General features: G+C 34.6%; 1 protein-coding gene across 36 annotated transcripts; it reads left to right on the top strand.

Moving 5' to 3' along the window:
* The first annotated feature begins 44 nt into the window (after positions 1 to 44).
* Positions 45 to 27,039, top strand: LOC148313077 (uncharacterized). 36 transcript variants are annotated; one of them, XM_088269007.1, is made up of 19 exons: positions 45 to 104; positions 409 to 1,023; positions 6,736 to 6,913; positions 7,816 to 8,101; positions 11,479 to 11,631; positions 14,189 to 14,333; positions 17,434 to 17,544; positions 17,661 to 17,771; positions 17,993 to 18,103; positions 18,242 to 18,352; positions 19,044 to 19,127; positions 19,641 to 19,811; positions 19,880 to 20,050; positions 20,188 to 20,358; positions 20,941 to 21,010; positions 21,115 to 21,276; positions 21,747 to 21,875; positions 23,258 to 23,509; positions 23,888 to 27,039. In XM_088269007.1, the coding sequence occupies exons 3-18, from the start codon at positions 6,879 to 6,881 to the stop codon at positions 23,487 to 23,489; spliced, it is 2,253 nt and encodes a 750-aa protein (XP_088125133.1). In that variant the 5' UTR covers positions 45 to 104; positions 409 to 1,023; positions 6,736 to 6,878; the 3' UTR covers positions 23,490 to 23,509; positions 23,888 to 27,039. The 36 variants fall into 36 exon arrangements, with proteins under 36 accessions (XP_088125133.1, XP_088125151.1, XP_088125194.1 ...); XM_088269025.1 differs by lacking the exon at positions 45 to 104 and having other exon boundaries at positions 864 to 1,023; positions 7,834 to 8,101; XM_088269015.1 differs by lacking the exon at positions 45 to 104 and having other exon boundaries at positions 870 to 1,023; positions 6,742 to 6,913.
* The last annotated feature ends 838 nt before the right edge of the window (positions 27,040 to 27,877 follow it).

Here is a 27,877-nt window from a genome sequence, read left to right as displayed (position 1 = left end):
ATAGGTACTACATACACAAACACTGGAGTAGTATTAATTATTTACAATTTGCGATGCCTCAAGATCAGTGCTATAGATGTGTGCTAAGACGCAAGCCGCAGAAGGTTACCTAAAATTTGCATTGAATTGAAATATTTGTCAATATACACACACATACACACAAACACTCAACACATATATTAATTAATTTATTTTATAATTATCTTGTTAGTACTGGATGACAAAGAAATCATTTAAACGTAGTATTATAAGTAATACAAATAAAATTGTTAATAAATATTTACGTGTTATATTTATGAAACGGTGTTTTTTTCCTTTTAGTAAATTAAATAATAATATGCAAATAAATATATTAAGCATATTTAAAATAAAAAGTTTATTACTGTAAAAAATACAAATATTTTCCAGGTCCAGGCCTCATAGAATGTCGACCATGAGTCTTGCACGCAAATCTGGCACCAAGGATGACATCATAAAAATCTACAGCTGCGATGTGTGTGGAATTTCAGGCAATTCTTTTGTTCAGTTGAATGAACATTTGATGGGAAAAAAGCATCTAATGAAGATTTTTAGTGAAGAATTATTAAGAAACAAGCGGGAAGAAAACTTCGAACCATATTTTGACAATATGTTCAATATTCACATTTGTTTTTTTGTATTTATTTTCTTATCTCTAAGTATTTACTTTTATTTCTATCACCTTTTTTCATATTTAAATGCATAATTACAGTAAGCGTCATTATGCCGATTATGGTGTGCAATTATTTGGCACTTACAACTTTTTATTGCCAATTAAAATTGAAATTCCCGCCAGTTTTTTATTGGTTGACTTGTAGGTCCCAAGCGTTCTCGGCTTCTATGCGCAGATGCAACTGCGCATATCTGTTATATAGCAGCCATTTTATATTACTGCCCAAGAAAAACATATTCGAATGTCATTTTTTTATCAAATTACGTTATAAGTATAATTTATTGCGCTACATAACGTTTCAAAATTAATTCCTTAGTTACTTATTTTCGAATGTGAGTACTTTTTTTCACGTAATTTATTATTATAAATAGTTTTAGAGCTTGTATATTATATGTCTCCTTGCATCCCTCCAGTAGTTTGCAAAATTTGAGTGGGGTGTAGTAGCGAATTGCAAAATTTATTATGATTATAGGTTTGGACCTCCCACTTTTTTTATGTGTTCAATGGACATTATCGTTTTGCATAATGGTTTCTTATTAGTTTCGTAATGGAATTGTTTGCGGAACTTTTTCAGCAAATTGACATTCAAGTATACCTAGACGTCAGTCATAATTTTTGGCAATATGACATAACTTATACATATTATACCGCGAGTAGGCCTTGGTTGCAGTTTATGTTTTCGTTGTTAATTATTTATATTTTTTTGTTATTTGTTTTCATTTTCGATAATGAAAATATTGAGTAAACATTAAATCAGATAGTTAGATTGGCCATTTTATCGACAGGCCGGGGGAGGTTGGGTGACACGGCTGACCATTTCGCCCGTTTATTCATGCGCGATTTAACAAAACTTTTTTATGTTTTTTGTTTATGTATATATAATATTTTGCCTTACATATATAAAAATAAATCATTACAGAATACTACTGATATGTTGACATTAAAATATCAAAATAATATGACACCTCTCACCATCTCCTCCCAAAAAGTGTATATATTTATATATATGTATATATTATATATATATATATATATATATATATATATATATATATATATATATATATATATATATATATATATATATATATATATATATATATATATATATATATATATATATATATATATATATATATATATAATATATATATATATATATATATAAATATATATTTATATATATATATATATATATATATATATATATATATATATATATATATATATATATATATATATATATATATATGTATATATATACATATATATATATATATATATATATATATATATATATATATATATATATATTTATATATATATATATATATATATATATATATATATATATATATATATATATATATATATATATTTTAGGCTAGTAAAATAATTTGTTATAAATAAGATGTAGTGCTTTGGTAATTATATTAAGTTAAAAACTGGAATGTGGAAGTACTCACCGCAGACTGATATTCTTATTTTTAGTTTTATTATTTATTGGCTACATTTGAATGAATTATAACAGTAAAATGAAAAGTTGGACATTACAAAATGATATAACTTATTGTTTTATTTTTTTTAATTACTTAATTTGAGTCATCTTAGTATATTGTTTTTTTTAAGAGATTTATAAAGCTGTGATCTATTTATATTACTGGACAATTCTATCAATGGTTCTTTATTGCGTTAAACCACACAAATATGTTTACTATATTTTATGTTTTACTTCATAGCTGTGTGAAGATTGTAATTACAAAGATTCCATTGTTTTACATGGATAGGATTTTGTTTGGCATACACTATTAAATTAAGGTACAATAATATGGGGGTGGGGAGGGGAAATAATAATATGTCGTATTACTATTATTCTATGAATGTTGGACGGGAAGGAATGGGAGATCACACTTTATTATAATATTGTGAGTGTACTGGCAAAAAAACATTAAGTTAAAAAAAAAACTCGAAAATATACAATTTTGACTTAATGATGCATATTATAGTTTTCAACGTTCTATAAACTGGCAAAATACACTAAGTAGTTTGAAATGTCATATAAATCGCTCACTCCTTTCAACAACGTCATATATTGAAAAAAAAAAAGATTTTTCAGGAGATCGTTTTTAAAGTTTAAAGATATCATAAAATGTATTAAAAATAAATATCAAGACACTTATTAAACTTTTCACTGTGCTTTTTAGGTAAAACCTGAATGTTTGTTCTCCATTTGAAAAATATTTAATATATTTAAAAAAATAAATAATCAATACCTTTTCTTCAAAATGCAAAAACAACACTTTCTGCCCTATAGCGGGTAAATATTAATTTAAAAATATGCTGCTTTTGCTGGGATATTTTCTGGATATTCCGAAAACATGCACAACTTAAAATTGACAATTTTTGATATATGACGTTGTAGAAAGGAGTGAGCGATATGTGGTTTTAAAAGACAATTCAATTTTAAGTTTATTAGCGGGTATTTTATTCAGGCTTTCAATAACAGGGATTTTAGAGTTAGCGTTTTTTGCCAGTATACCCACAATATATTATGTTTGTGTGTACATGTACAGTGATTTGTAATTTTAATGATTTATTCAATTATACTATAATTAAAACAGCCCTTTTTGTATTTTCCTATTGCATTTTTCAATTTTTATGGGATTATTTTTATTAACTTAACCTATCCAGGAGTGCGTTTCTGAGGAAAAAACAGTGTCTGGGTAGTTTTTTTTATCTTAGTCCATGCTATGAGACACATTTTCTTGGAAAAAAAATATTTTAGTAAAAAAAACGTGGTATGTATCAAAATAATCCATGTTTGTTAACAACATTTTGAGTGTGTCCAAATACTTGTTCACTAATCTGGATTATCTCCAATTAAGAAAACCACACTCAAGTTCCAAGAATTTTAGTAGTGTGGTTGTCAATCATGAGTACAATTGGTAAATGTTACATATGTGTAAAGTGATCACTTAAACCAGCCTATGACGGTCGTAAGCCCCGTAAATGCCCAGACTTCCGTATTCTTCTTCATCTATGTTGAGATGTGAAAAATAACATCATTAATAATAATAAGGATCATTACGATGACGTCACACAAACTTTGTTACATGTAAATATTTTGAAGTTTATTGCTGTCGGTAAGGCAAAATACAAATAGTAGAGTTCCGCCATACCGATCACGCGTAATCCGAATGTCTTACTACAACACATAAATAAACTCATTGATTGTATATTAAAAGCATGGTTAACTTTGTGGTATGGTAATATTATACTCTCCTTATCATTCATTGTTTGTGTAATACCACTTTACACCATCTTTAAATATAGGTGATTGTCTTTTGACGCAGTGAAGAGAGTCCATTGGACGACGCGAAGTTACGTACTGGTGTGTAATAACTGTTAGCCGTGAACTATATTAGTGTATTAATGTATTATTACATTGATAAAAAAGAGTAGTCTGTTCCGAAAGTATCTACATACTTTACGCCACTAATATTTATTTATTTAACCCTTTCCACTCTAACCTTTTTTTGTCATAACTGATCAGTTACTCTGATCAAAAAAATGCGACGTTTTTCTACCATCAAAATAAATATTTTGGTTCCCTAATTTTGGGACACTCTGTCTGGCAATTTGTATGACCATGTTAATTAAGATTAACTGTATTTATCTGAAATATTTTTTGGTAGAATATACTAGGGTGATAGAGAAATCAGTGATTAAACTTATACCTATGCCGGGCCAGATATTGTGGCCCAGGGAGCTGCCTACTAGGATCATACGGGCCAGAATGTCTGGCCTACAGAGTGGTAAGAGTTAAACTTCACGTACAGAAAATAAATAAGTACATTGGCGGGCTTATTGCTAAAAAGCAATATCTTCCAACCAACCAAAAACAGACTAGTGATATTGATCAAAACGTTTGATACCATATATAGCTGTTTGCAATCAGAGGGTAGATAGTACTTGAATATTTAAAAAAAACATAAATTACAAATTAACATATAAAAAACATAAATTACAAAAGATGATAATAAGGAGGGCAAAGGAAAAAGGGAGTTTAACCCTTTCCAGTCCATATTTTTTTTTTTTAAATTCCATCAGGTCCACAATAGATTAACAGCATTACAGGGTAAAACAATACATACAAGTTTTTTTTAAAAATAAAACAACACTTGTGTAAATTTTTATTTTTATTTTGAATGTATACAATCTTGTCTCTTATTATAACATTTTATATACATCTAATGTATGATATCGGTGAAAACAGTCAACGATGCAAAGGCCGGGCTTTCTCTCGTAAGTGACGCAAATGTATCGGATTTCTTTCCTACCTCCAGGAATTTTTCATTGAGCGTAAGATTTTTCCATACATGTGGGCTATTGTGGATGGAATCGTCATCACTGCTGCTCACATGCGCACGGGTTGAGTGTAACTGATGCCGGTAACCGGACATCCGAGTGACGGGTACCGAGCCAGCCCCCAAAACAAACCTTTTGAATCATTCTCAGGTATAAAGTTACAATTCTAGTGTTTATAAAAATCATTGAGTCCTCGTCCCAGTATACCGCACACTAAATACGAGTGAGAAAAATATATGTTTGCTTGTATTTTAATACTAAACTGATGAAGAAAAAAAAGTCGAATGACATTCGACATAGGACCGGAAAGGGTTAAGAAAGGAGGTAGAGGGAAAAACTGAGGGAGGAGGATTGATGGACAGTTAGAATTCTAATGATAAATAGTAATGTCTCAGACACTTCTTAAAAGTTATTAGAGAAAATGAGTTTTTTGTTATATTAGGAGAGATTCATTCTTTTGCTTCCAACCGCATTATCACGGTTATTTCGGCGAATGCAAACAAGGTTCAGTCCCAATTAGTTGGAATTATCGGGACTGTACTGTACTGAAATGATCTAATTTGGGATATTATTTTTTTGACATCTCATCAAAGATGAAGAAGAATATGGAAGTCTGAGTCTTACGGGGCTGACGACCGTCATAGGCTGGTTTAAGTGATCACTTTACACACATGTAACATTCACCAATTCTACCCATTATTGACAACCACAATATTCAAATTCTTGGAAGTTCTATATATATGAACCAATTTAGAAACCTTGTTCTTGAATCACTAGAACTTCACTAGAGATATCTATTGGTGAGATGTTAAGAAGCTTTTTACTAAGCAGAAACTCTTATATTAGTATGTGAGGTCCGAATCCTGGATTATAATCACACACATGAGAAACGCCAGAAAATACCGTTTTCGTTTTTATTATTTCAGCTTATAATTTGACCAGATAATTTATTTACAACATTTTGAGTGTGTCCAAATACTTGTTCACAAAATCTGGATCATCTATGATTATAGGAGTTATTTTCATATTATTTTTTAACAAAAATTAATATGAAAGTAATCGGAGAAATGTAATTGTGAATGTAATCGGAGAAAATCCAGATTTTATTTTTTTATTTTTTATTATTTATTTTTTTATTGGAAAACCAACAGAATATTTCGACAAAAATAAAATAATATGATAAAACACAAAAAAATAACAATTCCAATTATAGGTTTCCACCTAAGTGATCTAAAAATAAAACATTTTAAATAAACTGTCATAAAAATATAACTATATAGAACATTTCTCTATCAACTGGTCAAAAAGACATCAACAATATTTCTTTTAAACGTATTAAAAGAAACATCGATGTCTATTTCATTAAGCGTTTCATTGCATTGCATTTCATCCATCCGCTTAGTCCAATTTTGGCATACACTTTCCAACATTTCGGCCATTTTGCCAAAATTGGACTAAGCGGATGGACCATTTGAGGCACAGCTGCGGTCAACATTTGAATGAAATAATTTTCAAACATTAAATTATATGGACCGTACTATTGATTCAAATAAAGATTTCATGCATTTTTCTGAATTTAATATTTAAAAAAAAAAATCATAGCTCTTAAAAAATCACCCTTTAGTTTGGGATAATTTAAGACGTCGGCTATATATTGGTGTGGTCTGCGTCCGCAGGAGCAGGGGTGGATCCCGATGATGGAGTGAGCGCAGCGGGCACCATTAGCTTCCCGGCCCACTGGGGCGTGGGGGTGGGGGGCGTGACACGGGGGGTGGGGGTCCCCGTGCCGCCCCCCACTGACCTGCTAGCCACCATCTCCATGTTCGAGCAGCAGATCAAGTCGGAGCCCATGGGGTAACTATTATTATTATTTTCTTTATAATTTTTTGCATTTCACAATATATATATAGTAGAGCGGACGCCATTGGCACAAAAAACGCGCTTAGAGTGTCAGAAATGAAGACTCTAAGAAGCATATCAGGCAAATATCTTCAAGATAGGATAAGAAATGCCAGGTGAATAAAAAATCTGTGAAATATTCGAGATCGAAGATGTCGTTAGGTGGGGAAGACAACGAAGGAGATGGTAGTATGCACATGTGAGGAGAATAAAACAATCTAGACTCCCCCCACATCGCACTGTACTGCCAACCCCAAGGTAAATGACTCACGGGAAGACCACCAATGAGATGGATTGACAGCAGGGAATCGACATCGCAGTCGGCTAATCCCTCTTGAAAATAGGCCACAAGGCCTACACCAAAAAGAAGAAAACAATATAATATAATTACAAGGACAACAATATTAAATTATATTAATACAAAAAAAGATCCCACAAAGGCATTGCCTGCGTGTGGGTTTACATTTTATTTACGGTTATAATAAAGGATACTGGAAAGAATACAATAGATATCAAAAATATAAATACATTAAAAGTGCTAAACTACTAATATTTGATTTTAACACATTTCGGACGGGTGTTTTTTACACCTGCCGACTGCTGGGAACGGGATTCGATAATTGTGTACATATAGTTTAGACATTAACAAAGAGATTGATAGATAATTTTCATATAAAAACATTGAATAATTCCTCCTTTTCTGACTTTGAAATGAGGCCGGCGCAGAAGGTAAAAATATCCTTCCGGTCCTTAAAGCATCAAGCGATCGAAAGGGTAGAAATACCTTTCCCGTCCTAAGTGTGTTAATAGATGTTTATTTTTTAGGGGTGAGAGGCAGAATTTTAATTACTTTGTAGGTTTAACGTGTTTCCCAGCTTCTACTCGTCCCACCCGCATGTGCACTCTGCGCCCCCCAGCGTAGTGCGCGGGGACTCCATCATGGGACAGCAGCAGCAGCAACAACAGCAGCAGCAGCAGCAGCAACAGCAGCAGCAGCAGCAGCAACAGCAGCAGCAACAACTGCAAGACCAACTGCAGGAGCAGATGCAGCAAGAGCAGCAGCCGGAGGACAGTAAGGAGAGTCTGGTGCTGCAGCAACAGCATGCTGCCGTCATGGCACACCAAGACCAAGAACAAAGCCAGGTGAGGTTACTATTCTCGCGTCTTATTCATGATGGTATATTTTAGCATTGCATTGATCTATCTGTTAATGCGGTCACAGTTCTACTCATTCCACTCTCATATCGCTCACTCCTTTCAAGAACGTCATAAATCAAAAAACTTGATTTTTCAGGAAAACGTTTTTAAAATTTAAAAATATAATACAATGTATTAAAAATAAATATCAAGCCATTTATTGAACTTTTTACTGTGCAACAAATCTTTTTAGGTAAAACCTGAAGGTTTTTTCTCCATTTGAAAAATATTTATTGTATTTAAAAAAATAATTAAACAATACCTTTTTTTCAAAATGCAAAAAAAAAAACACTTTCTGCCCTGTAGCGGGTAAATATTAAGTTAAAAATATGCTGCTTTTGCTGGGATATAGTACATTTTCTGGGCATTCCGAAAACATGCACAACTGGAAATTGACAATTTTTTTATTTATGACGTTCTTGAAAGGAGTGAGCGATATGTCAGAGATGAAAATATTATGCGTTAAAATAATCATTAGATCCCCGTTAGATCTAATGGATCTAATATATAATGCAATTTGTCCCCATGTGTCCATACATATGAAAACTTGTGAGTTAATTGCGTATTGTGATAATTTACATTTAATGATTCGTTAGTCACTTTGTGGTAAATTCATTTTTAATTTAAGTTTTACTTTGTACATACAACTATTTATTAAAATCTGTTGTGACTCATGTTTCGATGTGTTCCGCATCATTTTACATTTTTCCATACGGTGTTTGAAAATGGTATGGAATGCATCAACATGTGTTTTCAAATCAAATTTTCATCTCATCTTATAGTTCTTACGATTTTGGCAATTGGAAATGGGTTGTTGATAAGTTTTGTCAGAAAGTTGCTGATGCCGAAAAGAAAGTTGGTTAATATTTTTTTTTTTACCAAATGGAAATAAGGTTACTTTCACTACAAAGTAAAAAATTAAACTCCTTGTGTAACGATGCCCTGGTCTGAGAAGAAATGATAATGAAGATGAATGATAATGAGAAGTAATGATTTTAACTCATCTTGTCGACCCTCTTTCATCAAAATGTTAATGTCAAATTAAATAACTCAATTATACGCATGATCTGGATAAAATTTAACCTTTGCTTGGGTTATATTTTGCCAGGAAAGAGTTGATATTTATATTAGAAAGAATATAAAATTTTTAGCTATCTTTGCTGATTTAATTGTGATTTTTGTGACTTTGTTGAAGATTCATACTTATTTATCAACCAAAATCACTGTGCCGTTTAACTGATCTTATCAATACTTTGTCAAAAATACAAGGAGTCATATTTAAATTGAATTTGTTGAATAGGGTCAACTAAAAATACCAGACGGATATATATCTACAAGCACATTACATGTTTTGTGACAGTCAAAGGTTTTTTAATGTTACAATTTGAAAGGATGGACTATTGCCCGTGCCCAGCCACTTAAAACTGCAATTTGTAAACGTCCAATATTTAGCATCTGATATTCTTAAAATGAAACGTCCAACATTAAGCTGATATTCTTATACCGAAACGTCTAATATTAAGCTGATATTCTCATACTGAAACGTCCAACATGAAGCTGATATTCTTATACTGAAATGTCCTATATTTAACTGATATTTTTATACTGAAATGTCCAACATAAAGCTGATATTCTTATACTGAAACGTTCAACATTAAGCTGATATTCTTAATATTGAAACGTCCAACATTAAGCTGATATTCTTATACTGAAACATCCGACATAAAGCTAATATTCTTATACTGAAATGTCCTATATTTAAGGGATATTTTTATACTGAAACGTCCAACATGAAGCTGATATTCTTATACTGTAACGTTCTTTATTTAGCTGATATTCTTATACATGAATAATTCCTATTCTTTTTTTAACATCTTACATAATGTCAATCAGAATACTTTTTTCAGCATTTACTTAATTATTGAATAAATCTTATGTATTAATACATATTAATCCTGTTGAGCACAACATGTTTTGTATTTTTTTTTGAAGATTAATAAGTGCTTGGTAAATAAATAATAAATGGTTAATTTTAGATTTGTATTTTTCAAGTTATTTTAAATAAATTTTGTAAATTATGAATACAAATTAATTTATATGAATTTTGAATAAATAAGAATGAAGTCACTTTCCTCTCTTAACCAACCATAATTTTAAAGAAAAAAACTTTTAATAAATTTACTAATAGGTATTTGTATTTTGACTTTATTTCGGTCATTAAAAATCTCTTTTGTGTATACGAATTATTTACAATTTTAATTATTAGGTGGTAAAAACATATAAAAACATATTACCTGCGCTTTTAAATGTTTTTCCCATCTTTTTCTCGTTGAGTAAGAATATTTTCTCATTAAGGATTCAATATTTGGTTTACGAATATAAAAGGTTAGCTAAATAGATATTCAGTATTATAAAAATAATTAAAAGTATTTCTAGGGGATATATGTTTTATGCTACGAATGCTGGTTATCATTTTTAAATCTTTTTGTGATAAAAATAAGATGTGTTGAAGGTGACACATTTAGGACAAAGCGTGATTAAAAAGAATTAAGGTTCCTTTCCCCATTCCTAACCCCTTACCTGTACATCTTGTTAGAGATTTGTAACATAGTCATATTCAGGGCTTTTTTTTTAAACAAAAAAGGTCATTATAGATAAAATTAAGAAAGGCGTGTTGAGATGGTTTGGACATGTTGAACGAATGAGTGAGGAAGGAACGGTAAAACAAATTTATGAAGTGAAGGTAGTTGGAAAAAGGAGCAGAGGAAGACCGAAAAAAACTTGGCACAATCAGGTATGCCAAATACTTGAAAGCGGTCAGGTTAGGAGTCGAAATAACCGGCGGGTATGTATGAGGAGATGCATGAACGTTGAAGAGGCGAAGAATGTTTGCAAAGACAGAGTGGTGTGGCATTCTATTCTCTCTGCCTACCCCTGCAGAGAAGCGGCGTAATGGTTAGTTAGTTAATTAGTAAAAATCAGCAAAAGCCACATATTAAAGTGATCTACCTAAAGTTTTTGTTTTTGCAAAAGATCTTTGAAAATATGTAAGTACAATAATAAACTCAAATGATTTTACAAAGGCGAGATCAGATATATTCAAATTTTTCACAAAAATGCTTGGGTAGAGCGCTACCCTTATTACACGCGGCCCATGAGCGTCTAAAGGTTAAGTGAGGCTAAATGAAGGTTAATGCTTAATTTTGTCGGTGGCAATATGCCTAAATTAAAATGTGTCAGCCGCAGCACCGAAGAGTTGAGCATCGGGAGTGGATATAGTAAGGAGGGAAGGTAAATGACGTTGCGTGTGTGTTGTGTGTCAGGCGGGACTGGGCACGGTGCAGGCCAAGCTGGAGGCGGGCGCCGGGCGCTCCCGCCCGCAGGCCTGCAAGCTGTGCGGCAAGCTGCTCTCCTCCGCATCCTCCTACTATGTGCACATGAAACTGCACTCCGGGGTCAAACCATTCGCCTGCACGGTGAGACATCACACACCCCACTACTCTACATAGCGAGCCTTTCCCCCTTGAGCGCGCAATGAGCCGTACAGAGGTCCTCATCGTCCGACTGTTCCATCTTCGCAGTTACTTTATTATCCTAAACATTTCAAATTTGGATGTACAGTGAAACCTCTATCTATCGTTCCTCGAATAATCGTTTTCCCGGATATGTCGTTTATTTCTTCTACCCCGAATTCATTTCATACAAAAATAGATCACATCGATCGTTTCTATCCACCATTTTACCGCATTCATTGTTTGAATTATGCTACATATTTGATATAATTTGTCTGTTTTTTTTACTTTTTTTTTAAATTTTCTCAATTTGTTACATTCAACGACAATATTTCAACGTGTGGGATACAGACTATCGAAAGCTTGTGTGATGGATACAGCAGAAGAGGTCTGAAGATCTTTGGGTTCTGTTCAACCTTGCATATTTTTTTTTTTAATAAATACATTTATTAACATCTAAAACTTGTATTCTTGAAATTCCACCTACTAATGGTTATGCAGATTGGGAGGACGGTATCTTTACTCGATCGTATCTCTTTGTGTATTGACTTTATCCCGCATTCATAGTTTATTTCAATAGGTCCCTTTAAAAACGATAGATAGAGGTTTCACTGTAATCTGTTTATATTGTAATATTGATCAAAAATAAACTTGCGTAATAATGGAAGAATGATATCATTGTCTCATACACTCCTTTTGAGCAGATTTGTTTAAAGATATATTCTACGGCTGAGTTGAGTTGTGGTCCTGTGGTTAGTGTCAGAGTTTCCATGTTCGAGTCCACTCTGCCACAACTTGATTAACATTTTTAAAGATAAACCATCAAGGCTTACCTTATTAAAAATAACACAAATATTTATTTTTTCTTTGAAAAAATAATATATGAAATGAGGACCCCTGTACTTTATCATAGTGTATTTTTTTGCTAACTAAACTAACTTCATAATGCTGATATATGTATATAAAACTACTTTATCAATTATTAACAAAATAGATCTACTTCAACTTAAAATTTGAATCTTCTCATAACTAGTAAGAATTACGTATTTTAATATTTGTATTTGAAAAAATTATCCTTAATTCTAGATTACAAATGTTTATAAATTATATAATGGGAATAATTATACATGGAGTATCAAAAATAAATTAAATTAAACGATTGGGATGTTTCATGAGTTGTGCGATATAATTAATTGGTTGAAATATGGAATATTTATCAATGTGAGTGTAATGCAATCGCAACGATAATTATGAACTCTGAACTTTATAATACCAGGGTTTCCCAAACTTTTCGACGGAAAACAAATCTCCAAGTTTTTACTAGGGTATTAAGGTAATAATTTCTTTACCAATTGAATCAATGAAATAATTTTGAAATAAAATTGCTTTATTCAGTCAATAATTAAACGCATAATAGGATTGAATAAAATTCTCAATGACTTGGATGGTTTTGGTCCTTGAATTGCAAGGACATAGGTGTTTTGTTTGGGGAACCCTATTTAATACAAAACTCATAGTGTAATGGCAAAAATGGACAAAGCAAAATTAGTTAGGATACTAGATTTGTTTCTTTGAGAGAACTAAAATAAAAATAAAATTTATTTAAAGATTTCCGCTTTATTATTTTACATGAAGTATAAAGTATGCACACATATTATTTTCAATTAGTGTTCTAAGAATTATTAATTTATTTTCAATGCACTAAATTCAATAATTTATATTTCTCAATATAAAAACTATACATCCGATAAAAAGTGTTTTATTTTACAAATATGTTTTTTTGGTGGCGGGTAACGATTTATGTTCTAACATTAAATACTTTTGTAACTGGGATTAACTATACTGTCATATATTCTCTTGAAACAAAACTGTATTAACTTTTATACAACTATTTTCCTATACAGACTTTCCACATATCAGTAATATACATTGCTTATATTGTAAACCTAGACATAACGTTTTATTTTTATTAAATATTCTATTATGAAGACTAAAAAAATCTTAAATTACAGATTAAAATCTTATTGTCATATATTCTTCGGACTATTTAGAGGAATTATGTAACATTATTTCAAGCCAAACTGTTTCTATTAACATGTACTGCCAGTAGAAACTGCATGGTTTATTATTATTTTGCTTCTGTTAGATCATAGGTTCCCAATACCTGTGATATTCCCCTCAATGGTCACCTGAAAGGTCGTGAAAATTTCCCCCCCTCCATTAGAAATTTTGGCAGGGGATGCTAGAACAAAAAATGGTTGGGAACCTGTGCGCTAGACAGGCTGAATGAGGCTTATGGAATTAAGCAGATATAGCTTTATAATTACTCAAACACATATATTGTAAAAAATCTGCAGAATCTAAATCTATTAAACATTAAGTATACCTAAAATTGCATTGTTTTTTGTTTTCTAATAGCACGCTTAATAACTTATACACAAATAACGTAGAAAAGATGGAAAATACAAGATTTTTTTAGGTTTAAAAATCTAATGAGAAAGTGCTGCGTGTGTTGTTACAGGTTTGTGATGCGGCGTTCTGCAGGAAGCCGTACTTAGAAGTCCATATGAGAACACACACGGGAGAGCGCCCATTTCAGTGCGAACTCTGTCTCAAAAGATTTACACAGAAATCTAGTCTTAATACCCACAAACGAGTTCATACAGGTAGGAACTTTTCTTTTTTTTAAAAATTTAAATGATCTCATTACGGATACATTTTCACATCGTCTCGAAAATCACTTAATATGGCTCAACAGGGGCAAGAAGTGACAGTTAGGTTTAGCCTAGGGAAGACATTCATTTATCTTTACAGTATAAATATTGACATAATCAGTACCATTATCAAATTTGCGTTTCAAATTATTCAGTGGATATAAAACTTTTGTCAGGTATTAGTTTAGGTAGAGGAACTCTGGGGTTTATTTTTAGATAGTTTCAAAATATATTATATTTATACCAGTACCGACTTCATTGCAAATGTGTACTAGATTATAAAAAATTACATACAAAATATTATTTATTCAGCATTATATCTAGTTACCTATAGTTTTTATGATCCCTTATTCACCTGATCTGTTTACTTATTATTTTTTACCATCATAAGCGACTCCGTTTCCAAATTGACGTAAACACCTATCGGGTGATTGAACTTTTTGAGTGTCCATTTTTTTTAACAAAATTAAAACAGTATTTTCTGCCTCTTAACAGAATAACAACTGTTTCAGAAATTCATTTTTAAAAAATTACAGAAACATAGCAACTCATTATGAAAAATGCGGTCAGGAAGAGGGTATTATGCAAGAGGGTCATCCATTTAATTGGTCTATTAAAGAAAATATAAAAGTGTTGCTTTTTAAATATATATTCTTTTACAATATTCATTTGACTATCCAGAAACCGAAACTAGAACTGGCACTAATTCAAATAACACTTATCTTGCAGTTATGTTTTAATTTCTGTATTAAAAAAAAAACTAATTTATTTAGATCTTCTTTGAGAAAGTTTTTTATTCTTATTTTTTCTTATGACAGAGTCATATATAGCCCCACCTTCAAGGGAAACTACCCAAATGATTATTTAAACCTTGATTAAAATGACAGAAACACAATTTTCGTGTTTTACATACTTTATGTAAAATATTAAATTTCTTCCATCCGCTGTGGATTGTTTTACTTTGAAAGAGATGGGTATCAAATTAAAAAATCAAACTATTTTCTGTAGTATCTTTATTTCAATACATTGATAATATTTGTGTATAATAAATTCTGGATATTCAAATATTTATTGTTTAAAATTGTATAAAATCATAAGAACTTTAAAAAAACGAAAATACAAAATACGATAGGTTATCAGATTTCCATTTCGAAAATACTTTGTTTTAAAAATCATGTTCCATAGCAAAACACAGAAATATTTCTTATGTAATATTAATTATTTGTATGTAGTGAGTTTGAGCACTTGCAAGCGTACTGTGTGGTGTTCAGTCACCGAGTCATGATTTGAGAACACATTGGATTTGAGTACATAGTAGCCAAATAGAGTGTACCTATAAAGCAAGGGTGGCCAACCCGCGGCCCGCGGGGTGTCTACTTGCGGCCCGCGGAGCATTTCACATAAAATATGAAAATATCAAAGAAAAAATTTCTTTAAGTGTACTTTAAACCATCAAAAGAACATTTCACCGTGCGTAGTTCATATCATATCCCATATATGGAAGTATTTCACTATCGTGACAATTTCAAGACCCATATAATGGCGTCAAGTAGTAAAGACGTTGGACCAAAGAAGAGAAGAGTAACAGAACTGAGAACTTTTCTGATTATTTTTTGTATTGTCTAACCCTTATTGAATACATATGTTTTCTCGTTTTTGTTGTATCTTCAAAAAAAACATTAAAAAAATAATAAAATAAAAAAGCAAATACACATATATATATATATATATATATATATATATATATATATATATATATATATATATATATATATATATATATATATATATATATATATATATATATATATATATATATATATATATATATATATATATATATATATATATATATATCTTTATGTTTGCTTTGAATAATACAAGAAATTTTGTTTTACGGCCCGGTGTAAAATGTCATTTCTCAAATCTGGCCCGGCTGCTGAAAAGGTTGGCCACCCATGCTATAAAGAATACGGTGACTCACGTAAGATGGCCCTAGCTCTACTCTGGAAATCTGGCAACCTTGCAAAGTGTTATTTATTTTTCTTCTTATGATTTGCATATTTTGTTTGATGGAAGAATGTAAGACACCCTGATGACTGGTTCTGGCTATACAGCTATCTCTGATTTGCCATCTATTTGGAAAATAAATTATTAGTGTACATAGTTCATAGTGAGGTTCCTATTTCGGCCGTTTCGATGCAAATCTCCGGTACCTGTATTCATGCTTATTAATATTTTATTTCTTAGTGATTCCAAATCCAATATATTTTTTTTGATTTACCGGGATTTTTGTTTGTAAATGTATTTGAAATATTTCCTTTTATACGGGATAGAGTCAAAAGGATAGTAAGACTATATACAAACTGGAGTTAGCAGTTCAGGAGCCAGAAGAGCCATATGTAGGGTGTAGATGTACGCCATCGGATATATAGCTGCTATGTGATATCTATCAGGGACCACCACATCAGTAGCGATGTGCGCAAGCGGTCACGTGTCCACATAAATAGCAGCTAAGAGATCAGCACCTTGGTAATATATCATTAACTAGTCTTTTTACCAAAACTATTGTGTTTAGTTAGGTTATTTGAATTGGTCTCCAACTTTTTTTTCAAGTCGTTAATTTATTATGAAAATGCATGAACAGGTATGTTTTAGAAAAGCTACCGATTATAGAGGTATGGAAATAATTACGGTTTGTGTTACGTTGTATATTTATAAGTTGAATTAATTTTATTTGATTCGCAAGTAAATATATTTTTTAGGAAAGTTGGCAGCTTACGGAAGTGAGTTCGAACATATCGAGCGATCTTCAGCCGATAGCGTAAGATGGTTGGCAAAGTGTCTGGAAAGTGTTATTTTAGGTTTTGCATGAATACGTTTGGTATGGAGTACCGGAGCCGAGTTGACGGAATAGTTGTTGAGTATAGAGCGCGGAGCGGGTAGGAGAGACGGGGAGAGCGTAGAGAGAGATAGGTGCGTGGCCAGAACCCGGGGTGGGGGGTAGAGAGAGACAGAGGAGAGCGCCCCTCAGAGTGTGTTGGCTTTGTAGACGAGCACATGCGGGCGCTAGTGCTGAAGGAGCGACCGCACCAGTGCGACGTGTGCCACATGAGGTTCACGCAGAGCTCCAGTCTGGGCCGCCACAAGAAAATACACACCGGTAAAGTGGCCTCTTCCTTAGTGGATATTTCCTAGCATACTTAGCGACTAGCATATAGTGTGATATTGTGGTAACATGTGAGGCCTTGCTTCTGATATTGGGATGGTTTGGTTTAGAGGAGCACAGGCGCGCGCTGCTGGCCAAGGAACGGCCCTACCGGTGCGAGATCTGCTATGTTCGCTTCACGCAGAAGTCCAGCCTGGGACGTCATGGGAAGATACACACCGGTGGGTGCACAACTATTAGGCATACTTTACGTGATGAAAGATTTTGAGGCAGAACGGTCCATGGTCTACCTGTGACTGAATAGTTTTTGAGTATTGATCATTACACCTTGGCTCCAAACAAACCCCCAGAGTGAGACTAGACGGTTGGCATATTGATATACGCAGTGGAATATTGTAGCTAGTTAGTGTGCATCGTCTATAGCGTTGTATGTGCTTTATAGAGGAGCACAGGCGCGCCCTGTTAGACAAAGTGCGGCCTTACCAGTGCCACATCTGTTACATGCGGTTCACGCAGAAGTCCAGCCTCAACCGTCACGGAAAGATACATACCGGTAGGCCCTCTTTATGCTCCTAAATCTCTTACTAATACCCGCACTAAGCGGCTCCACTTGCTGTAGTCCATGTATCACTAGCTGCACACATTGAGCCATAACGGCCGAGTTTGAGCGTAGTTGTTTTGTACATTATAGAGGATCACATGCGCTCGCTGATGAACAAAGTGCGACCGTTCCAATGTGACGTCTGTGACAAGCGCTTCACTCAGAAGTCCAGCCTGGGTACACATAAACGCATTCATACCGGTGGGTTGCCACTTCTTTTCCTCTATTTATTATTCCACTTTCCAAATGCCCACTTTTCATTTGAACCGAGATTAGCCACCACTCTCTTTTTGTTATTTCTTTGCTTCAAATGAAATTTGGAGTAGCATTCGAGCCACTTTGTGGAAATGTGAATAGTTTTTGAGTGCGGAGGACTAAAGTGTAGTTGGAAACGCTTAGGGCAATGCCGGTTGCTAAATCTCCCCTCATTCTGTCCAGTCGGTATGAATGTTCGACGAAAGGAACCTCCCCGCGCGTGAAGCGATCCGGCCGCCACGTTACTGTCGCTCTCATTAGGCCGTCGCATTAGGCGTTCTCTCGCCCCGTTTGGAACGACGAACTGCTCTTGTTGATTCTATACTCAAAAACTATTCACAACTCGGCACTAGCATGCGATGGAGATGCCAAATATATTTTTGCATTAAAGGCTTAAAATAGGCTTTCATTGGACGCTAGGCAATGATGGACAAATAATGATAATATTGTTTGTTTATTTATTGGATAATTGTAACATAATGAACAAGTTTCGAGACTGTAATGTAGACGTAAGAGAGACATCATTGCCCGCCACTATTAGTTGTACAACTAGGATTAGTTGCTCGGCCCATTGCGGTGGTGAGATGATTTGCTCATGTTTGTGTTATTTGTCCATCGGGTGTTGCGGTGGCCACAGGAGAGCGTCCCTTCCAGTGCACCGTCTGCCTCAAGTCATTCACACAGAAGTGCGCGCTCAATTTGCACGAAAAAATACATACGGGTTAGTAGCCCATATATTAATTTAGTTAACGTCTTACATTCTTCATCTTGTTTCGCAGCTTTGTCATATTGCCTTTACCGCCTTTGGTTACTCCGCTATTTCGATACTTAACTTTTAATATCTGTTTCATTGCAAATCTTTGTATTATAATGATTATTACTCTACTTACTTCGCTACATTCCTCGACAAAGTGCCATTTCTGGCTAGCTGTCCTAAGTATCGAGATAGCGATTCTGTTTCTTATCAAGTATTAACTGGCACCAAAGAGTTAACTTTTCCATTCATTTATTTTATTTGATAAAGTATTTTTTTTTACTTTAAAATATTAAAATGTTGATTTTCCTCTTTGTTTGTATATAATTTTGTTGAATATGTATAATATATATAAATATGCGGAGACATACGGAGAGAGTAATAGGAGAGTAAGAGGAGTAGTCGGATGTGGTGCGGCGTGTAGTGTGTGGTGTGTGGTGTGTGAGGGCTCCCTAACCGTGTTGTGTTGTGTGGGGGCAGTCCAGGGCAGGCCGTTCCAGTGCCCCGCGTGTCCGGCCGCCTTCACCTGCAAGCAGTACCTGGAGATACACACGCGCACGCACACGGGCGAGCGCCCCTACCGCTGCGAGCTCTGCCTCAAGACCTTCGCGCAGAAGTCCACCCTCAATGTGCACAAGCGCACGCACTCAGGTATGCCCCGCTCGCCCCGCCCCCGCGCCCCCACCCCGCGCCGCCCCTAATCTCTGTTGTGCGCGCAGTCCAGGGCAGGCCCTTCCAGTGCCTGCAGTGCCCGGCCGCCTTCACCTGCAAGCAGTACCTGGAGATCCACAACCGCACGCACACGGGCGAGCGCCCCTACCAGTGCGACGTCTGCCTCAAGCGCTTCGCCCAGAAGTCCACCCTCAACATCCACAAGAGAACCCACACAGGTATCCATTCTGCCAAATCATTCCGACAAACGGCTCCCTAGTACGTAGTGCCGCTTGTCTGAATCATTTAGAAAGAATAATCCGAGTAAGCGGTGCCGTGTTTCTGGACCGAATGAATGTATGTGTTGTGCGGGCAGTGCAAGGGCGGCCGTACCAGTGCATGCAGTGCCCAGCCGCCTTCACGTGCAAGCCCTACCTGGAGATACATATGCGCACGCACACGGGCGAGCGGCCCTACCAGTGCCAGCTCTGCCTCAAGAGATTCGCCCAAAAGTCCACCCTCAACATCCACAAACGCATTCACACGGGTACGCAACATTCATTACCTCACTGTCCAGAAAGACGGCATTGCTACAAAGCTCACCGGTCATTACGCGCACCGAGCATTATTTGGATTATTCTTTAACCCTGTATACCCGTTGGCCATTCCATTTCCTTTGTAATTTTGCCGTCTTTCTTGAAATATTTTTGTTTTTATTAATTTTTTTATTTTATTTCCTAAATTTTTAATATCCCATAAGCACATATTAAATCAAAATAACTTCATTAACTATAATGTATCGTGAGAATATTACAAAAGGTGACCATGCCCATTTGTTTCATTCTGACATAAGCTAAATTGAATGGTTAAAAACTCACGGTTTCATTTCTTTACTCATCGTCTAATGCCTCTAACATTTGTGAATTTGTTTCTCAAAATCATTGTATTGTTCTAACATTCTACTTTAAGGTTTAATTTTTTTTAAAAACTTAAATCCATGATGCACATTGTATTTAAAAAAAAAAAGATTTGATCAGCTTTTGTATTATGCTCACAATATGTTTTATTTTAGAAGATTTTGATAAAATATTTATATTTATTATACTAATAAAATGTATTTTAACCATAGGAGAACGACCGTACGCTTGTGATATCTGTCAGAAACGGTTTGCCGTGAAGAGCTACGTTACTGCGCATAGGTATTTATAATTTTATTATTGATTTATGTAAAGCTCCGCATAAACAATAAATTAACTCCATATAAACAGTAAATTCACAAAATTGGGAATTGACTCGATTACAGATGGTCCCACGTAGCGGAGAAGCCCCTGACATGTGATCGCTGCACCATGACTTTCACATCCAAGAGCCAGTTTGCTCTGCACATTCGCACTCACTCTGCTGGACAGTGCTACGAGTGCAGCGTGTGCGGACGCACCTTCGTCAGAGACAGCTATCTCATTAGGTGCGTGCTAATAATACTTCTGATCCCGAAAAACCCGAGCTTTCACTCGACTTTACCCCTGTTTTACAGAACAATAACCGTACTGTGTTGAAAACAACTCGCAATAATTGAGAATTTCCAGATTCTTTCTAGTATGTAAGTGTCGTTTATGTGACGAACTGTTTTGAAAATCTATTAAATCTATTGTGTGATATTAATGATTTTTATTACTCTATTTTTAATTGTTATTGTACATATTTTTGTTAATTATATTAAAATGTCATTTAAATATTTATTACAATACTTTATTTTATTATTTTGAAGAATTAAATAAATATAGTTTGTTATTACATAAGCGTAAACATTATCTTGTATAATTAATTTTTAAAATTTAAAAATAAAATTTGCCAGAACGCCGTTCCACCGCCATTACATGAAAAAAAAAAGCTCTGCTTTATTGTATCAATGAATGATATGTATCCTGTTTTCAGACATCACAACCGGGTGCACCGAGAGAATCACAGTAACGTGTCGGCTAATAGTATCGCTACCATAAACAGTGTGGCTACCAACACCAACACATCCAGCGCATTTGATTCACCGGGAGTCTGCGATTTAAGGTTCGTATGTTGCGCATAACCGTATAGTCAGTGTGTTATGTTTATAGAGTTGACCTTTCCATTACGGTGCTAAAAACCACCGCGTGCAATAGTCATATGTATTTTGTTCAACATATGAAAATATGATTTAAAAACCGGAAAAATGTGAATATTCCTAAATTTTGAACATAGTCGTAGTTGAAATGTAACAATTTTGTAATGTTAACTCTGGTAAGTATCTGAAAACGAAAAAATAATACATCGCAAGTAGCCGCAATAGCTGGCATAGCGACACAACCGCCGCGCAGGACAACCTGCACGCTGAACACTAAACTAAACACGCTGTGACGTGTGCGTGTTCGCAAAGCACGGCACGCATGTACACACTGGGAAACATTTGTGTATTGGTGTTTTTTTTACTCCCATCGCTGCAAATGAATAACTTTATAATAAATATCAATTAACTCCCAAAATGTCAATAATGCAGTCATAAAGCACTTTAAAAAGTATGGCTAAAACGTTTAAGTAACTTCAAGTAAAATCATTATTATGTAATGAAAGGCGGCATGTATCACTCAATTTTGTGTGCTAAAAAAAGATATTACTTTTATGTAATACATAATTATGTTACGGAGGAATACAAAAATTCTGAGCCCGTATCTATTATATTTTATATTGATAATCTCATTTTTAAAATCGAGTTGAAGTAAATACATATCACTGGGAGAGAAAGGTTTTTTTTAGATTGGAATTGCATTTATTATTTCCCTAGCTTATTATGTAGAAAGTTTTCTTCTTCTTTCTTCTCCGTCTTAATCCTCATTGCTGAGGGTTGTGACCCTTGCAGAAGCAATGACTCTTCTCCAGTTATCCCTTGACTGCGCTGCACGTAGCGCTCCAACCACTGAGGTGCCTGCTGCTGCCTTAATTTGATCGGTCCATCGTGTGGGGGATCTTCCTCTCCCTCTCTTTCCCTCCAGGCTACCGATCACAACTAGTCGTTCCAGGCTATCCTCGTTGCCACGCGCAACGTGTCCAAAGAACTGGAGAATCCATCGGGTACAGATATTGGCCAGAGACAAGCCATCCAAGCGTAGTTCCTGGCGAATGGACTCATTGGTGCGTCTAGCTGTCCATGGAATTCGGAGCATGCGCCTCCAACACCACATTTCAAAGGCATCAATTTTTCTCCTTTCTGCTGCTTTTATAGTCCATGTTTCAGCAGCATAGAGAAAAATGGAGTGGACCAAGCTCCTGACAAGCTTCATCTTGGTGTTGTTACTCACACCCCGATCTTTCCAGATTTTGTCTAGCTTAGACATGGCACTAGAAAGTAGAAAGTTTATAGATCATTAAGTGGGAGGTTAAGGAATGTCGTATCTCATGTTGGTATGTGTGTTCAGCTTTGTGCCGCTGGTGAACCGCTACAGCCACGGGATGGGCGGGGGCGTGGGCCCGGGCGGGGGCATGACCTCGCAGGGCACGCAGGTCACGCTGCAGGACACCCTGCAGGGCAAGCTGCACCCGCTGTCCCCCTCCTCCATCGGCTCCCCGCCGCCGCCGCACACGCCGCCCTGCCCCCCCACGCCGCTGCAGGCGCACACGCCCGTTCCCATCGCCCTGCAGCAGCAATAGCTCCATCTTACACCCATCGGGTTAGTAAATGGTCAAGTTTATCTCCACCCCACCCAAATATCCTCGAATAATAATTGGAGAATCGTTCCCATCACCCTGCAGCAGCAATAGCTCTATCTTACACCAATTGGGTTGGTAAAGGTTTGCCGTTTTTTTTGTTTATTATTGTAATTTTAATTTCATTAGATAAAAAAATAGTTGTAAAACATATATGGATGATTAAGTATTACACCCATCACTTAGTCAAGCTGGAATAATATTTTTACCATCATTATTAAATGGTCAAGTTTATCTCGACCCCATTCTTAAATATCCTTAGATAATAATTAGAGATTTGTAAACAAGAACATATTTGGAGACACTCAAAATATTGCAAATAAAGCGGTAATAATTTGCAGGTAGTTGCGGCTCGACAAACGATGGATCTGAGCCGATCTCTCCTACAGAAGTTGCGAACAAGAAGCTGAAGACAATCGAGGCTCGTGTGTTTGTCGGAGTTTTCCCAGTTGAACGTACTGTGTACGCATAGAATACACAATAACATAGAACTCGAAGGAGCGAGTTGTTGGATCTGTGAACACCATTTATATTTAAGAGGTTAAATTCCATATCGTGGAAGAAAAGGATATTGAATACGATATGAGATATGAATTGGTCAAGAAGAAAGTTGAAGTGAAGAAACTAACAAAATATATATATATTATTTATACATTATATACACGCAGAATGAGAATGTTATTATTTTTCATATTGTTTCTATTTTATTCTAATCATTTATTAAACATAGGTTACCTAAGTCAAGTGTATACCATGGAGTGGATTTCATAAAACACTAAACACTTAGGCGCAACAAATGGACAGCACAATTGTTAGCCTACTAGTTACTAGTTATCGCTATTTGTAAGTAGATATAGGGACGTTATTTTGATAGAGGATCCTTAAATCTCATTTCTTTTGATGTATTTAGTTGAAGATAGAAATTTAACTTTTGATAAAAAGCCTTGTAATTTTACAGAGGGGCAGTCTTCCAAGTTCATGGCTCCTGAACTGCTAAGTGTTGTAGTAGGTGTTTGTCCGTAATGTGATATTCCATATCCATTTGAGTGCAACTAGTAAAAACATATGAACTTGCAAATAAGTATTTTTACTAAGAGTTTTAGGTATTAAAAGGCACAATCAATTTTTTTCCGCCTTTATATCATTTCGGCTTCACGTTGGATGCGAGTCATATTTTTTTTACGCTACGTGTAGGATTTTGATATTATATTTGTAGACGGTAATAAACGAGATGCCTCTTAAGGATTAAGAAATTAGAATTGTGTGTCCATATGCTGCGTCGTTGTTGTAAAGGTGCCCCCCGAGCGACCGAGGTTGCCGTTTTGGTGGTCATTGCCATTAATTTGTAAGCATAAATGACTCGCGTTGTTAGGAAACCATCCGACTTGGAATGGTCGTTTGTGTGTACAGGATCTCAGTATAGACCAGTTAGTGTGATAGCAGTCCGTCGGCTTGGGGAGGAACCTTTTACTGTGATCAGTGTATTTTTATGTGCTAGGACAATGAATGTTTTTATATTATATTGAAGTGATGAGAATGATTTATCGACTGACACGGAATGAAAGAAAGAGAAAGAGAATATTATAAAGCCTATTTTTACAAGTGATGCGAGCCAAAACATTATTTTTTTAAATTTTGGCCAAGGAAAGTGAATTAGATAGTAATATCCCAATCGACTATTAGAGTTAAGAAAGCAATGTTAAAAGCTACGAATTGAACAACTGCGAGGGTGATGACACGTACTTATTTACTTTGTATTGTATACGCGACATGTATTGTGAGGGTCGGGACGCATCCGCTACCGAGTGGTGTGTGAAGTGTGTGTGGGCCATCGTCGGTGTAACAGTCCCACTGGTGGGTATGCTGGGTGGCCAGACTTGCCGCAGCTTCTTATCCCGACGTGTAATATTGAGCATGAAAAGTACATAATAAATATTATTTTTATATTTTGATAGCTCTATATTCGCAATTTCCGTTGTGCTTTTTATTTTATTAAAAAGGCTGTTTAAAGCCACTGCTAAATAATATAGTGTGATATTCATGTAGTCTTCTTATCCTTTTATACCTTAAATGTGTTGAAATTATCCATCGTGCCATTATTTTTGTTTGTAAATGCAGCTTGTAAAACTAAAGCACTTACCATTTTTGGTATCCATTTTTTGTGGAAACTTTCAATATATATATATTTAGTTGGTTGTAGATATTATATTTTTTTAATAAATTAAGACATACATATATATGATATATGCGGATTCGTGTATTTTTAGAGCTGTCATTGTGGTAGAGAGTGGATTTAGAGGATCCCTTCAGTTTGCTGAAGAAGGTAATATATACATGTACGAGTAGGACACTTCGGGAACGGTCCGCTAGATTACTAATAATTGTACGGCATGCGTTCACGCATCACACTCTTGTCGGTTCTGTTATAGTTTGGTTGCATTTTGTATTTCCACCAATTCCGTTTGACGGCTTAGTATAGGAAACGTAGCGGAAACACAAACATATCTGGGACTAGAGTCCACTAGTGGCCATACTTGCGAGTAGATACTGATCCATCAAGTTGCTAGTCCATCGAGTTAACTCTTAGTATACAGAGGCAGTATGAATACCATAGTGAAACCTTGGTACTTTACATTAACAAATCATTTTATATCGTTATTACGTATGTAGTTTCATGATAAAGTAATCATTTTATATTTTAGTTTTTAGTATTTTTACCTTACGATACCGCTTTGCTACCAATATATTACGTTTTCATCGCTTTCATACGATTAATTTTGTCGGAGAATGCCGTCTGAGATGTAAATATGTGCACACTAGCTTACCATTATATATTAAATAACACCACTATGTTATTCACCAGCGTATTCATTATGTTCCCCATTGAGAGATCCGATCTCTGTTTGGAGTTTAGCCCTTCTCAGACTGCACTTTTGGTAATACCGTCGCAAAGTCTAAAGCACACATTTATTTCTATTTCTGGACTACCTCAAATATTGAATTCTTCTATTTTCATTTCCGGATCAAATTCTTTATACATATGTATTTTGAGAGGGCTAAATATTTATTATTTACATATATAATTGTGTAGTCAACTTTAGATCTATTGCTTTATTGTGATTTAAATTTATATATGCAATAGTTTCAGTAAATCATAGAAGTATAAACATTTGTATAGGGAGAACTAACAAAATAACATTAATTTACTTTAAAATTAACACAATATGTAGTCATTTCTAAACAAGGGCAGAGTTTTACTTTTGTGAATGTATTCTTAATAATCTGACCACTAAATGCCAACACCTAACTCCAGTATTGGGGATGAGTCTCAGCAGGTTCCATATTTACTCTACTGGAGTGCACTTGTTGGCTTATTCAAATTATTATAATATAAATAATAACCTATCAAATATAAAGTAACTACATTGATTCTTATAGAAGTTGCCATGTAGTGGAGAAAATAAATGTGCCATATGTTTGGCTATGAACATTATCGCTTTTTATTTCTTGTCATATTATAATCCCCCTCTCATCAGGTTTTCCAGAATTCTTAAATTACTCGATAAGTCTCCGATCCAACTAGAAAAAACTTTTTTTTTTATAAATTCTACTTTATTAATCAACATACTGTTCTTCAAGAGTGGCAAATTTATACAAATGCTCTAATTTTTCAATACCTTTTTTGTAGAACGGAGCAAGTTCTTGCTCTCAAAATAGACCTCAGATTCGGTAATCATTTCTTCATTCGAGCCTTAAATAGTTGATTTTCCCAGTGCAGAGCCTCCATAAGGCTTAAGCTATTATATGGCTTCAACACTATTTTTCCCCATCAAAAAACAATGTTTAATCAACACATGAATTTATTTTTTATCCGTTGTTTTGAAAATTACAAAGTTTAGGTCACAAACTACTGTAACCCCTAAACTAATTACCAGAATGTCATTAAATTTTGACACTTATTTTTTAAAGACTAATGCCGTCCAGAAATCATGTGGGTCTGTCATCGGTGTTGCCATATAACACTTAATAAGTCTCCAGTCTGGCAATGTGCCACACTTGTAAAGTGTTATGTGTCTCTATTACATACATTCTATAATAAATTTTTATGGAAGATAGAAAAATCATGAACTGGGATCACAATTCTTCGAACCTATTCATTTTTAGAAATTACTAAATAAATCTTTACATTTTTGGTTGTATCACTGGAAACATCAAAAAGTACCGATGTGTATTTATTTTACCAACTAGCACATTCATGCATTTAAATCTGGTCTGAATATGCCTGCCAATAGATGAAATCACTAATTAAGGAAGTAAATATGTACTTGATA

The sequence above is a fragment of the Brachycentrus maculatus genome, unplaced genomic scaffold, assembly GCF_059751285.1.
Source record: "Brachycentrus maculatus isolate JH-2025_06_01 unplaced genomic scaffold, ASM5975128v1 h1tg000024l, whole genome shotgun sequence".
NCBI classification, from domain to species: Eukaryota; Metazoa; Arthropoda; class Insecta; order Trichoptera; family Brachycentridae; genus Brachycentrus; species Brachycentrus maculatus.
This window is presented reverse-complemented; position numbering and strand designations above follow the sequence as displayed.

Excerpts from the sequence above, each read along its gene's own strand:
- LOC148313077 (XM_088269007.1), top strand. The coding sequence starts at position 6,879 with ATGTTCGAGCAGCAGATCAAGTCGGAGCCCATGGG. Across the intron at positions 14,334-17,433 it reads CCACAAACGAGTTCATACAG|ACGAGCACATGCGGGCGCTA; the intron begins GTAGGAACTTTT and ends TTGGCTTTGTAG. Across the intron at positions 21,277-21,746 it reads AGAGACAGCTATCTCATTAG|ACATCACAACCGGGTGCACC; the intron begins GTGCGTGCTAAT and ends TCCTGTTTTCAG.